At 42.7% G+C, this 14909-nt stretch overlaps 1 protein-coding gene across 3 annotated transcripts in view; it reads left to right on the forward strand.

The window, feature by feature from the left end:
• DOCK8 (dedicator of cytokinesis 8) overlaps positions 1-14909 on the forward strand; it is a 207170-nt gene that overhangs the window by 136894 nt on the left and 55367 nt on the right. For all 3 annotated transcript variants that reach the window (NM_001309171.2, XM_070248073.1, XM_001490222.7), the window contains 4 exons: positions 511-606; positions 3515-3610; positions 9601-9750; positions 11477-11590. In NM_001309171.2, coding sequence (NP_001296100.1) covers positions 511-606; positions 3515-3610; positions 9601-9750; positions 11477-11590 — 456 coding nt within the window. The remainder of the gene's footprint in view (positions 1-510; positions 607-3514; positions 3611-9600; positions 9751-11476; positions 11591-14909) is intronic.

Raw genomic sequence — 14909 nt, forward strand, 5'->3', positions numbered from 1 at the left:
TTTCTGTGTGGACTGTGTTAAGAATTTTCCAGTTATTTTGTAGCAAGGGGAAAAAATTTTGTCCAACTAAAAGAACAGAGTATAATCCTTCCTTTCAGAAATGGTTTTTGGCAATCTATTAATTACAGCGTTGAGACTGGGCACAGTACCATACTAACCCACAGAGAGGCACTGTTCCCACACATTTTTTCCTGCTCTCCCAATAAGTCAGAGATGCTTAGAATATTGAAGGAACTATTCAGCATCTCCTGGTACTTCACTAGGTTTTAATTCTAGGTTACTACACACCAAAATGTTAACAGTGATTCTCTCAGGAGCAGGTGGAATTAGGTGTAACTTGACTTTCTTTGCTTTTATATTTATTCGTAGCAATTGTTTTATCTTTGTAACCAGAAAAAAAAAAGATATATATTAAAAATGAATTCTGAGGGTGTGATTTCCAGGCTGCTGGCTCGTCACTCCAGTGGGCCACTGTCAGTGGACTGCTGAGTCATGGTTTGTCTATTTCAGGTTACTGATCGCAACTGCAACCGGATGTCTTACTATTGCTCTGGCAATAACGATGTTCCAAGCTCAACCACAGCCCCAAGGCCAGCCAGCAAAAAGGTACTGAGCAGAGCAGTGTTAGGATAATTTGCCCCATGCCCTCTCACAATGATTGGAAAAAGACACCATCAAAGTGCTCTCCTACCTTGTTCCAGTCCTCCTAACACACACATACACAAACACGCACACACATATTTGCAGCCTGTCCATGATCCTCCATGTTTTGACCACCTGATTACCTATTTATCAGTGGTTCTCCAACCTTACCATGCAGAAGTACCTGGGTGGCTTGTTAAAACTGACTGCTGGACCCCATCCCCAGAGTTTCTGACTCAATAGATCTGCAGTGGAGCTCAAGAATTTGCATTTCTAACATGTTCCCAGCTGATGCTGGTCCCGGGACCAGGCTTTGACAACCTCTGTATGAGCTTCTTGTTTACAATTCTCCAATTGTAATCACAGCCTGTGTGGTCTGTGAGGTGAGGGGGAAAGAGCTGTCTGTCACAGTTTTCTCCTCTGCCAGGCACCCAAGTGTTGCACCATTTTAGTAACTACTTTAGTTAAGGTCTTGAATGTCTTTCAAGACCCCTATTAAAATGTAAATATGCTGATTGGAAGAATAACAGAAGAAGCCATTTGCAACAGCTGACACCAAAGGGAAATGTTTGTTAAAAAGACAAGAAGGGAAAGAGCGCAGCCCAGCTCACTTTGAACTAGGTGAGGGCAGGATCAGTAGGAGAAGGCCCTGCCAAACGCGCGCTCCAGACTCTGCAGCAATCCGGGCACCGTATGTCTGGGGAGAGGTACCAGGAGTTGTTTGTAAAGGAGAAATGAAAGAACATATGACTAGGTGCTGAAAATAAATTTTTCACTTACTCTAAAACTTAGCATGGGGCTTTGCAGTGACTGATTACAAGCGCCATTTTCCTTCTTACAAACCATGATTTGCCTCCAGCCTGACTTCCTTTGAGGCAGGGCCTGATTTCTTCCGGGCACAGTCGTGTTTGGTTCTGCAGTTGCTTTGTTTTGACTATGTTTCTGGTCATTTCTACGACCCGAAGAGAATCATTTCATTTCAGAGGGAAGTTTAGCCAGTGTTTCCTCACTAGCCCCACAGACAAGGTTTAACTGCTTAGCTATTTTCTATAACCTCTGGAGCAAGGTGTTCTTGTCATAATGTTGCCCAGTAAGCAGCATAAATTACTTTAAGAAGCAGCTTATCCCCCTCTAATCTCTTCTTGCCATAAGACTCTGGCAGTCAAACTGACCTATTTTCCAGAGGTTACCTTTGAAGCTGGTGGAGCGTGTCTTTCCTACAATGGGAAGATCCGGCTGTAGCTGAGTTACATCTTGTGTACACTGAGACCACCTGCCAGCTTACACTCAGCCTCATGCCTCTCCCAGATAGGCGAGCTTCACGTGTGTCTCACAACCACAGACACGTGTGTTAACGTGTATTAAGATTAGAGAAGTTTGACTCACCTGGCAGAATGAAGTGGAACCCTCTGACGAGCTGAAACACTATGGCCTGCTCCATTCCTCACCACTGACTGTCTGTGGATGTGAATAGTTAGAATATCCAGACATCTGCACGTAGATTTTCCATTTGTCCCTTTTAGTTCAGCTGAGCAACTCAAATTTTAAAGTTCACGAGAATTAGTAAATTGGGTTGCCTGCATACTGTCCATTGTGGGTAATTTAAAGGTTTGTCAATGGCAATCTTTGCTATAATCAATTTTTGCTTTAGATGTTGAGTTTAAAACTTAACTGCCACATAAGCCAGTACTCTAGAATATCACCATAGGATGTTCAAGTAGTTTCAGCTTTCTTACCCACACAACAATAAAAAGTTAGTTCATCTGTATTTATTCTAGATTTTGTGGTCATTAGATAAATGAAATCCACAGAAAATGCCCAGACATGATTTTTGCCGTTAGTTAGGGTGACCACCCATCCCAGTTTGCCCAGGACTGTGGGGGTCCCTGGAAGGCAGGATTTTCCATTTTAAGACCAGGTAGTCCAGGCAAACTGAGATGAGTTGGATGCCCTACCTTTAGTCTTGAACTTGCCAATCAACACTGTTGTCAGGAGCATTAACAGGTAGCCATATACATTAGGGAATGGGAAAGATAAGAAAGGTGCAGAAGTCACCATCTGCCACATTTGCTGTCAGGCAGTCAGATGACTTGAAGGGAAGTGACATAAAGTGGAGCTGAGGGACTTTCAGGCATCTGACCCTGGGACCTAAGAATTTAGAAGCTGTGAGTTCAGGCTGCTACCACCGTGACTTTTAATGCAGGTGATCTACTCATAACCCCAACTCATCACATTTCCTACAAAACCATCATGGATATAAAAACAAGAATCATCCAGTGTTGAAGGGCATTTAGATACCATCTAGATAGCGATTCTCTAATCGTGGTCCCCAGACCAGAAATGTCAGCATCACCTGGGAACTTGTTAAAAATGCAAATTCTCAGGCCCTGCCCCAGACTTACTCAATCTGAATCCAGAACTCTGGGGGTGGGGCCAGAAGTCTGTTGTCTTCACGAGCCCTCCAAGGGATTCTGATACGCATTCAAGTTCAAGAACCACTGCTACCAAACAGCTGAGTTTATGGATGAGAAAACTAAGGGGAAAGAGAGGAATGGCCTGCACAGGTCACACAGAGCATTTGCAGCATGATCTGATACTGCAGATGGTCCCAGGTCTGACTGCTACCCCAGAATCAGCTTCACTCCCATCCTAGGCCGTCCTTCAAATCTGGTGATACCACCAGCCTTCCCCTACCTGCCTAAAATGCCCTCCGGTCTCAAGTATTTCAGCATTGACCGTCCACTTGTGGTCTAGGACATCTGGGACACATGCATCAGTAACTAACAAGCTATTACGGTTGGTAAAAAAGGAAAGAGGTTTTGGTGTATAAAGCATTTGGCATCATAGTCTGGTTTTTGTGGTTGTTATGTAGCATTTCCACGAGGAGCTTGCCCTGCAGATGGTCGTCAGCACCGGGATGGTGAGAGAAACAGTCTTCAAGTACGCCTGGTTCTTCTTTGAGCTTCTGGTAAGATTCTTGCATGTTTCTATCTATGCTCAATAGGGCATGAAAAGCACATTGCAGAAAGGCAGTGAAGTGTCCCATATCAGGAGTTGACATTTTATCCACTGAGTTGCTCCTGCTGAAAACCTGGGATCATTCCTTGGAATCCAACTCTCCCTCACCCCTCCATCCATCTTCCGCCAAATCTTGTTGATTCTGTCTTGAAAATCTACGTCCAGCCTGTTGCTTCTCACCATTTTCACTGCTCCCCACCTGGCCAAGCCACCATCATCTTTTGCCTGCCTCTCATAATAATGTCCTCTTTCGCCCACCTGCATTCATTTTTGCCCTCAGTCCGTCCATCCTGCATCATAGTAAACAGATAATGTCACTTCCTTCTTTAAAACCCTTCAGTGACTTTCAGGGTACTGGAAATAAAGCACAAATTTTTATCGTGGCCTAAAAAGCCCTTGTACCATTCAGTTTGCCTCCATCTCTAACCTCATCTCAGGCCATATTCCCCCCTCATTCAGCCTCATTGTTCCCATTTTGGGTCTTTGACAACGCCAAGGCCTTTTCAGCCTCAAAGCCTTTTTCAGAGTCTCTCCCCAGTTCCCCACCTTTCATCCCCCCATGCATGTACTTTTTGGGTTCTTTAGGTTTCAACTTTAATGTCACCACCTCCGAGAGGCCTTTTCTGACCACCTTATACTGTAATATGTCTTCCACTCTATTCTCCTTTTAAACACCCTATTTATTTCCTTCCTAGCACTTATCACAATTTATAAATGTTGTTCTGTCTTGCCTATTAGATTTCTAGTATATGGGTCTGTCATCTTCACTATCCTATCGCTAGCCCAGAACACAGCTTGGCATCAATACAAGCACCAACTAATATTTGTTGGGGGGCAAAAAAGTGAAACTCTTAAATCTGTTTACCTACAACTTCCATCCATTCTCTAGCAGAAAATCAAAAGGTACAGCCGTATTCCTTAATTTTAAAATAAAGAGAATAATACCTATTTTTTGTTTAATTATTATTAGAAGTGAAAGGATTTTACCATAAAGCCACTAGAGTAAGCATTTTGTCGCCATTGATAAATGGAGATGCATTGTGATATGATTTTAAGTGAAAAAAGGTATAAAAACATAGACACCAACTACGTAAAAATGCGCAAACAATCCAGAGAATAAGGAGCAAATTGAGATTTAGTAATAGAGTTAGCTTTATATTTACTGAGTATTTTCCTCTGTGACATTAAGGGAATAATTTTTTTTTCTTTTTTTTTAAGAAAGAGAGGTGGTAGGATCTCCCCCTGGGCTCTGGTTTATCTATGTGAGTTCAAACCAATAAAAAGGGACCAATAGTGAACGATAGGACATAGAGAACAGGGAATCAAAGGACACAAAAATAAAACACATACTGAGGAGGAAATGGGAAGTGATGAGCAATGAGGTTAAAAAGAAGCCAGGCCAGTGCCATAGAAATACATCCAGGATTCAGTCCTTTAGAGTTTCACCAAGTTCCGAGCCCTAGCTTGAGAAAGATTTTGCAGGAGAGGTGTCTTTTCGAAGCACAGTCCCAAATCCCCACCAGAATCACCTGGAGGTGCTTAGTAAAAATAAAGCAGATTCTTGGGACCCTCCCTAGAACTGAGTGCAATGAAGAGGGTCGGAACCAGCAGTGTGCGTTTACCTGTCTTCCTGGGTGACTTCTAAGCTCACTGAAGATCCACTGGTCCACACCACCTCTGCTCTATGAGACTTAAACAGAGCTAGGGATCCTTCCAGATTTGTACCCAGCCAGCACCAGGGCTCTGCATTCTAAAAGCCAAGCTGATTAAGATGAGAGGCTGCAGCTCACAAGTTTTGGGGCAACCACATTGGCAGTAAGACATGAGCTCTGTGCTCTGGCAGGAAGTGGACTGGCAATAAAACTCTGGAGGCATGAGAAGTATCAAAACCAACACTTCAAGCCCTGTACATCCTGCTTCTACCCACCCATCCCACCCACCATCAAGTTTCTCCATAGGGAAGATTCCCTTGGGATATAATCCATCTATAGATAATTCAGACAAAGAATTCGAAACTGAATTCATCTGTCAAATTTGCAATTAAAAAAAAAAGACAAGAAGCAAAAACTCAAATTGATATTGTAGAATCTCATAGAAGAAAGTCCCAAAGGAAAGCAGTCTCCTGATTCAAAGATGTTTTATATCATTTACTCACACACATATACACGTTCTCTTCACCTAAGCACTTTTAGGTCTTATTTAATAGTTATATATTATAAATACTACAGTTGTTAGACTGGAGAACCGAGCTCCTAGGGTGGTGGTTCTCAGACTGCTCCCTGAAGGTTCCAGTAGCAGCTCTAAGGACCGCATCTCTGAAACCGCAGTAAACCCTGTGAGATAACCCCCCTGAGGAGTTATCCCCATTGCTCAGTAGGGGTTTGCCCCGCTCTCAGCCCTGAGGAGCAGAGCCTGAATTCCACAGCTTGTAAATCCAGGCTCTTTTCCTCTTTGCCTCTCCTTGGAAGCTCAAAGTTACAAAACATTTTCTTAGCCTAACATACTAACAACATGCAAAACCTTTGTATTCCAAAGTTGACTTTAATGCAGTGCTACAATGATTATTCCATTCCCAATCAGAACAAACTCAGCATGGCTAGGCCTGAGTGGCTCCACGTGGCATCCTAGAGCTCTCCTTTGAAGACAGGTTTGCATTCTCTGCAGGCGTAATGATGACTCTGTCCTTCATATAATCCCAATAACAGCTGACATCTCTGAAGGAGAAATTATAACATCTAAAATGTATTGAGCATATTATTCTGTACACGTCCAGCACCATTTGAAACATTATCTCATTTAAGGCAGGAGTTTTCTATCATCCCCAATTTACAGATGGGGTTGGAGGAGGGTGGAGGCCATAAGGAGAAGTCTCTAAGCCCACCAAAGGCTTCAGCAGCACCGCCTCTCTGCCCCTAACCGCAGGAAACTAAGAACCATGGAAAAGGAGAAGATTGCTTTTGATCGTACGCATTTATTTACTAGCTCTAGGTGGGCCCAGGAGAGAAAGCAAAAGCTAAAACTAGTAGCCCTCCTTACTACTGGAAGTCTCTTATGGTCAATAGATGAGATAGTTGGAAAGAAAGCTCCTGCTGATCTGAGCACATGGAGGGAGTTGGTCAATATGCAGGTCACACAAGACACTGATTACCAGGGCTCTGCAGGTTGCAGGTCAGGGTCCTGGTACGACAGCGTTGGCATTACTTAAAGGGGTTAACTGAAAAGCATTTATCAAAGGGACTCTGCCCAGGGTGTACACAAGGTTATAAGAGCAGATAAGGGTTGGTGAAGCACCCTGGGAGCAGCAATTGCTGGAAGCCTTTATCTATCCTAGCTCTAAAGAAGCGAGGATAGCAAGCAGTGTAACTGGGGCTGAGAGACAGCTGAGGCAGAGAAGAGGGCCCACATCCTAGCAGCTGGAGTCTTAGAGAAACGTTGTCCCTGCTAGAACCATGCGGCGGCAGGGATGAGGGCCATGGAGCAGGTAAGTACCTGGACCTCTCTGTTCTCCTGCCCAGTGAGCCCTGCTGGTGCCTCCCATTGGCCAACTCCAACCAGAAGCCCAAGGACAAGGAGTCCTGAGTGATGTAGTCCATAGAATTCAGCTTCCCAGGGTTCAGGGATAGACAGAGAAGGGCAAGAAATGGACCTAGGGGCTCGGGCGGAGGCAAGCAGAAACTGTCAGCCCCAGCCAGAACTTCACAAGGACACTGATCTCAGACTCAGACCGGTGCCCGGTCCTCCACACATTGTTTGTGCATTTGCCTTATGGATGCCCAGGAAGTTATTTTAAAACCAAAGTAGTTTTTTACCAAGAAGCTTGAAGAGAAAGAAAAGACAGCCTCCTTGGGTTTAGCCAACAACCTAAGCGGTTTAACACCCTTCTGCTGTGTTAATGTCCAAGCGCTAATGAACAATCACTTTGGCATTAGAGCTGTTGAACACAATCCTTGGGCGAATTTCACACTTGCTAATGAATCAATCCCTGTGCTTCTAGAAACTGCTGAGCCAGACTTTGAGGACCTAGAGGTAAATGGGTGACCTAGTTTACTTGGAGCGTGAAGTTCTGCTCCAAGTGGTTCTTTAGAGCTAACCCTCCTTTGAATGGGCCACCAAAGCCAATACGGGGGAGAATATTTTCCTGCCTTACCCTATCCTACAAATAATGGGCCAGACATGCACTAGTATTTCCGTTGGGTGTTCCTCTCTGGGGATCCGAAGAACACAGTAGCTGGCAAGTTGCTGACAGTCTGGAAAGAGGCCATTAGTTGGAAGTACAGTATTGTGAGAATTATCTATTTGGTTGTTGGATGGCCAAACTAAGCAGGCAAGAGGCGAGTACAATAGTGAATTCTAAAAACCTGATGCTGGAGTGGGTTAACCCCCAGAACATCCGGATTGGGGTAGCCCAAAACAAAGAAGTCCTGTCTTCCTAGTTCCTTTGTTAGGAGTCTAGTGAGAGAGACATTTGGGCAGACAAAAATGGGATCCAGTTCCCACCCCTCATTCAGGTCCTTCCGCCGAGTGTATGAGACCCTGTGGAGTACACACACGTCCGTGTGTCCTGAGCCAAGAAGGACTCTGCAGCAAAGAGGAATGGTGATTCTTATACTGGGCTTTAGGATTTTATATTCTTAGGTCTTCCCCATGCTGGCCCTGGCATTATCTTAAAACACAAAACACACAAAGGGTGTCTGTCTGTTTTTCTCTTCTTATTTTACCTTCTCTTTGTTTTTTACCTGTTTGTCTCAGTGCTAATGAAAATCGCCAGTGCCGCATTCTTAGAAATCTACTATTAGTGCATGAAAGTTCTCCCATCTAGTTCTTGGGAGTGGGGGTCATTTTTCCCATACAACTTTGTCCCCTATTCTTCCAGCCCTGACCTAGGAGGTCACCTTCATGCAAATGTGGACAGTTCAACCTCCAGGGTCATTTCTTTTTTGCGTTGACTCTCTGATTAGCCTGGACACATCCATAAAAATGACCTTAGAGGGTAGGCACCCAACCACCAGAACTCCCAGTGTTTCCCATCAGACCGTTCCTGATAACTCTAAGCAACTTCCAACAGGGGAAAGAGGCAACCTCAGACTGTATCAAAGGAAGCTGTGTGGACCCACAAATCTCCTGGCCTCAGGAGGAAGTCCACAAAATAAGCATAGTCTTGATTTACAGTCGTGGTAGGCATTGAGCTGGTGAGCTGGTCGTCATACAGGCAATCACCAATTAGCAGACAGATTTTTATTTTAAAAATATATATATGTATATACATTATGTACAATGTATGTATTAAGTTTTAGGATATGTGTGTATAGTTTTTATATGCATTTTATTAGTCTTATAGAACTCAAAACATAATTTCTCCTAGAGGCAATGTTCCAAATAGTGGTTAAGTTTGCAGCTAGCCTACTATAGAATTGTTTTTGGGAAAACTGTGCTCCCCATGTCAGCTTGAAACTCAGAATGAAAGAAACATTTCTCCATGTTCTCCTTCCTATAGTTTCAGGGACAGAAATGACTTCTGTTCACATCAGAAACAGTATCATAAACAGCTCCTTTCCATTGAATGTGCTGTGTGCTATGACTGATGCCTAGGTGGCTGTGGGAGCCCAGCCTCGTCTGCCTTCCTGGACCTAGGCTGTTGAGAGAAGGGGAGGCTGATGACACCGTAGCTAAAGAATTAAGCTCCCTGGCTTTGTCAGCAGCAAGAAGGAAGCCCCCTGACTTGGGGTCAAAAAGAGGACACCCTTCCCGCTCTGCCACCATGGTAACCATTTCTGTGTCAGGAGCATGTTTTAGTCCAGAGCCTGTTGGGCAACCAGCAGCGCAGATCAAGTGTTAGAAAGTCCATTGTTAAGGAGCTTTTCTTCCAGCCTTTTCCCCTTTCCACAGCAGACAAGCAGGTCACCAATTTCCATGTTGACATTTCTCCCATTCCTTCTGTAGGTGAAAAGCATGGCCCAGTATGTACATAACATGGACAAACGGGACAATTTTCGGAGGACTCGTTTTTCCGACCGTTTCAAAGATGACATAACTACTATTGTTAATGTGGTCACCTCGGAGATTGCAGCCCTTTTAGTAAAACCTCAGAAGGTAACCGTGTCATTTACTGTTTACTTTCTAAATTTTTTACCTTGAGCGTATGTTATTTTCACAATCAGAGAGAAATGAGCATCATCTTAAAACAGTAATTAAAATGTAACTAACTATATGTGGCAACTAAATGCTTATATTCTCCTGGACAGGACCCTGGGACAGGGCTGGGAGATTGCCATAAAAAATTGCAGTACGAAATTGCAATAGTTTAAATTATTGTATCAATGTAGATATAACAGAGAATATTCTTATTCTTAGGAAATACACCCTGAAGTATTATGGTGCAAATGGGAACATTTGCAACCTACTGTCAAATGGTTCCGGAAAAGAATTGTATGTATGGAGGGAATGATAAAGCTAAACGTAAAATGCCAAGTGTTAAAGAATCTGGTGAAAGGGCATACAGGAGTTCTTGTACTATTCTTGCATCTTTTCTGTAAGTTTGAAATTATTTCAAAAGAGAAAGTAAAAAAACAAAATAAGAAAAGTTTAGAGGGTAACTATAAAAGTTGAGGCAGCCATGGCAATTATTAAAACCTTTATCATTGTTAAGAATTTGTATAATACCAAGAAGGTTTCCATTTGGTTATTTCTCTTGGCAAACTTTGAGAGAGCAGCAGTGTTATCTCCATTTTGGCAGGCATGAAAAATGAGGCACAGTGAGGTTGATCAATTTTCCAAAAGTCACACCGCTAGCAGCACAGCCAAAACTGAAGTTGCTGAGCCCAGAATATTCAGACAGTTACATAAACCATCCAGGAGTGGCCCACGTGGAGGATGCTGGGAGCACAAGGACTTGCCCCTCAGTGATACTGTGGAAGCTTCTCTGTCAGGTCTCCATCCACCCCAGTGGCTGGTCAGCTTGGCCTGAATTTGCAAAGTGCACGTCATAACAGGAAGAATGTATTTTCAAATCATATTTTCAATAGTGTCAGAGAAAATTGATTTATCATTCTGAGAACAGAAGACATAATCATGAAAAAATGAATCCCAATTGCTCTGAAGTGCTGTAAAACCCCTCATAAATATGAGCACTGAGAAGTATTAAAAACAAAAACTCTGGCCTCAATTCATGCAAGAGTTCACTCTGCCGTGTCTAACTCTGACCTCTCTTAGGCTAAGAGCGCTGCCTAATTGGAGAAAAAAATTTCTTAGGTAAAAACAGATTCTTTTATCCTGATTAGGTTTTCTGCAATAATCCTTATGAATTAAGAATCTGTCTTATTGAAGATAGTGAATACATTTCAAATTGGTTTTACCAAAATAGTAATTACCAGAATCAAATAAATTATGGTAGAGCCAGATGAAGAAATACAAGGCAGCCATTAAAAACTAGTTTTGAAGAAATATTACAAATGTAAGAAAATGTTCATAATATAATATTGAATGAAAAAAATTAGGACCCAACATTGTACTCGGAGAACGAGCTCAATTATATACGTATAAATATACACACAGGAAAAAGGACTGGAAGGAATGTAACTAAATATACGGTAGATAAAGAATTACTTGATTCAATCTAACACTCCTGGCATCAATTACGGGCTAAATTGTATTTGCTACAATTTTACAGGGTGACCTGCTTTGCTCAGTGTCTCTTAGAAGGACACTGGCTGAAAAGAAGGACCTGTCTCTCCCAGCTTTCCCACCAGGGACCTGGGAGTTCATGACTGGGGCTTACCACAAAATCATTTGAGTGTTTGTTTGTATGTTTGTTTTTAAGGAAAACGAACAGGCGGAAAAGATCAACATCAGCCTGGCTTTCTTTTTGTATGACCTTCTCTCACTCATGGATCGTGGCTTTGTGTTTAACCTCATCAAACATTACTGCAACCAGGTGAGTGTTCCCTGATAGCCATGGTGTCCTTGCTTCCTTCTCATCTGATGTGGCGCTCCCTGCCATGGGATGCTATCGTATTCATTCCCAAGTTAGACAGTTTGACTCTTGTACATTCTGGGTTTTGTGGTCCTTTCCTCACGTCATTGGTTTTGTGTCGTGGACATCCCTAGACACACTCCTTTCATGGGTTCCTGGAGCATTTACCAACCCAGCATGGAAGGCTCAACAAGTAAATCTATGGGAATTGAAATTTAGTAGTGATATGATCTGCCTTTTTCAGTTTAACATTTAAAAGAAATTACATGACTGTAGCATTCAGTCTTTGACCAGGTACAGAATTCAAAGTATGACGTCTCTTTTCACGTATTAGGGTAATTAATTAAATTGTGGTTGTGAAATTCTGACTTTAAAGAACTCTGATAAAATCAGTCAAAGAGACTGAATTTCACTGAGCACAAAGCAAATATTTTATAATCCAAGAGCATCTTATCAGTGTGATCTCCCCAAACTTTTAAATGGAATTCTTCTTTTGTCCACTGTCCCCCTCAAACTGTCCCAACAATAGCAATATAAGTAGCAGTTATTATTGTTGCTACTCCTTTTCTTCCATATCCTACTCTAGCCACCAGTACCACTATCGTTGCCATCATCACCACTTTCTGCCACCGTTGTCATCGCCTCCCACTCCCACCATCACCATCTCCATCATCAGCACCTCCACCTTCACCATCACTGTCGCCACCACTGGTTTTCCCCTATGGATCAGGCACTGTGTTAAGCACTTTATAGAAATTGTATCCTTTAGTCCTTGTGAGGTGTTATTATCAACATTTTGCAGATGATAAAAACTGAGGTTTAGAGGCGTTATGTAACTTGTCCAGGGAGGAAAGAGCCATGTCTACCTAACTCCAAGGTACAGTGGACTAGTCACTCTGTTCTGCCAGAACTAGCTCTCTGTGGTTCATCCCTTAGTGACTTAAAAGTCATTCAACTTCTATGGGTCCCATTTCCTCATTTGTAAAATAAAACGATCTCCTCCCCCCCGCCCCCCAAAAAAGATCATGGCTTTCCTAAAGAAACTCCTAATAAGGAAGCTGACTTATAAAAGAGAATCCTAAGGAAATTTCAGAAGTCCCAGAGCACCAACATCTTGTGCACCCTGGCATCTTGACCCTGGTGGATCTTCTCTTTCAGATTCCACCAGAATAGAGCGGTAGAGGACTATGCCATTCCGCTTTGCCATCCCTCTTAGGTGTTTAGGATTACAGGTTGTTGGATGGATTGCAACTGTAAATTAATCTGTTTTTCAAACTTTTAAGTTGGGCATATGGAAAGAAGATGCTAGAACAACACTATAGGCCCAGGGTTAGCTGCTGTTAAAGAAAAAAGTTACTCATGACACTTGTTAAACAGTAAGCCAGACTTCATTCACGACTATTATGATAGGTATAAGGACTACTGTGATGGGGTTTTGCAGTAGGAGGGAGAGATTGGGCTCAACTCTGAATATAACAAGGAAAAGGGAATTTATAGCCAAGGAGCAGGGTAGGGGTCAGTGGATGAAATATTACTGAGAACAAACACCAGGGGTAGGGTTGGATTCTGGCTAAACCAACCTAACAGGATTCTTACTGAAGGCAGACATGCTGTCTGACCATCGCCTGAGGGGGTCAAGGGTAAGAAATTTGGTCAGATATTGAGGGTGATCAGATATCAAGAGTGGGGATTCTGGCTAAAGTGATTTAGCAGAATTCTTGCTAAAATCAGGCCCTTGAGGAATGCCCAAAGGGCAGGCCTGTTTGAAAAAGAACCTAGAGGACCTTGACTAGAGTGTGGTCAAGGGGAGAATCTTTGTCACTGCTCACATGTGGGGAGTTTTCATTACCAAAAGGCAAAGAAAGCAATCAGACTAGATATTTATCTGCCCTGCAAAGGCACGTTTTAATTTTCTCGTTCTTTCCTCGCTTTTTTCTTTCCGTCTCTTTCCCTTTTTAATCCTTTCCCTTTCTTTGAAGTTAGAGCGTACTTGTAATTTACCCTCTTTCTCTCCCTCTTTTCCTCTCTCAGCTGCCAGAGACCCTTAGACTAAGAGACCTGTGTTCTAATTCCAGTGATGCCATGAAACCCCTCTGATTTTGGAGAGCTTCCGCATTTGGGGAAGTAGCTTCCTGGTCTGCAAAAAGACAAGGCTGGATTAATTTACTCAGGCTTTGGCATTCTGATTCTCTGCTCTATGTCTGCCAGAGACATCCACGGATATTACTTTGCACAATTGGTAGTACACAGGCCTAAAAAGATCACTGACCCCAGTCAGTGGTGATTTAAGTCATTGGTCCCAGCTACCTAGATACAGTATGAACATCATACCTGAGACAAGTTCTAATCTTCCAAAGTCCTCTGATTTTGTCCTTTTACGTAACCTGATTCAAACATTCCATCATGTTTTCTGTCATTTACAGACTTTGTGACCATGAGTATAAATAATCTTAGTCTTTTATTAGTCTTAACAATAGCCAAATCTAGTTTTTCAATTGCTCTGTGTCACTTTCAATCTGCCACTAAGTTAGCACCCATGCTTCGGAAGGGCCTCTGAGGCTACCACTGTGGGTCCTGACCTTTGGAGAGGATGTTTCAGAAAGTGCACCTTACTCTATTCTAAACATCACTCAAATTATTTTTGAAATTTCTGTCTTTAATGAAGTCTCAAGGGACCTATGAAAGGTACCTACAGTGTGGCCTTCTTTCAAGTGCACATATCTTATGCTTTCAAGTTCTGAGAGCTGACTTGACCCAACAACTCTTTGTGGGTGGTTATTCAGTGATAGGTATAAGACCAAGTTCTAATCAATTTGCTCATGGCCCCATTGGTCCAAAATCAGCCAGTAATGCACATTGGCCAAAGTGGGGGTTCTTGTTACTGTTCTTTCACAGCCATCTTATGTTTATTTTTTTCATAATAAGTAATGGTATTCGTTTCAAGTAAATGTCTAACTATGATTGATTCTGTAGGCAAAATGCCAGAACACAATGGTTTCTCCTAAAATGGCTGAAAATATGTGCTCATTTAAATTATATAGTTTATAAAACTACTCTTAAAGTGCATGAAGAGGAGGCATGTCTATTTGCAAGGACGCGATGCTCAGTTTCCTGTGCTGGGACAGGAGAGTGTTTATGAGGATGTACTGAGAGGCTCCGTCCATCAAGACCCTCCTTTCCTTACTTTGCCTTAAGAGAAGATGCCTCTGAGTCGCAGGCCCTAGAGTCTGGGTCCTTCGGTTGTCAGCTTACCTGAGGGAGGCAAGAAATGTCTTCCCAT

The sequence above is a fragment of the Equus caballus genome, chromosome 23 (genome assembly GCF_041296265.1).
Source record: "Equus caballus isolate H_3958 breed thoroughbred chromosome 23, TB-T2T, whole genome shotgun sequence".
Classification (NCBI taxonomy): Eukaryota; Metazoa; Chordata; class Mammalia; order Perissodactyla; family Equidae; genus Equus; species Equus caballus.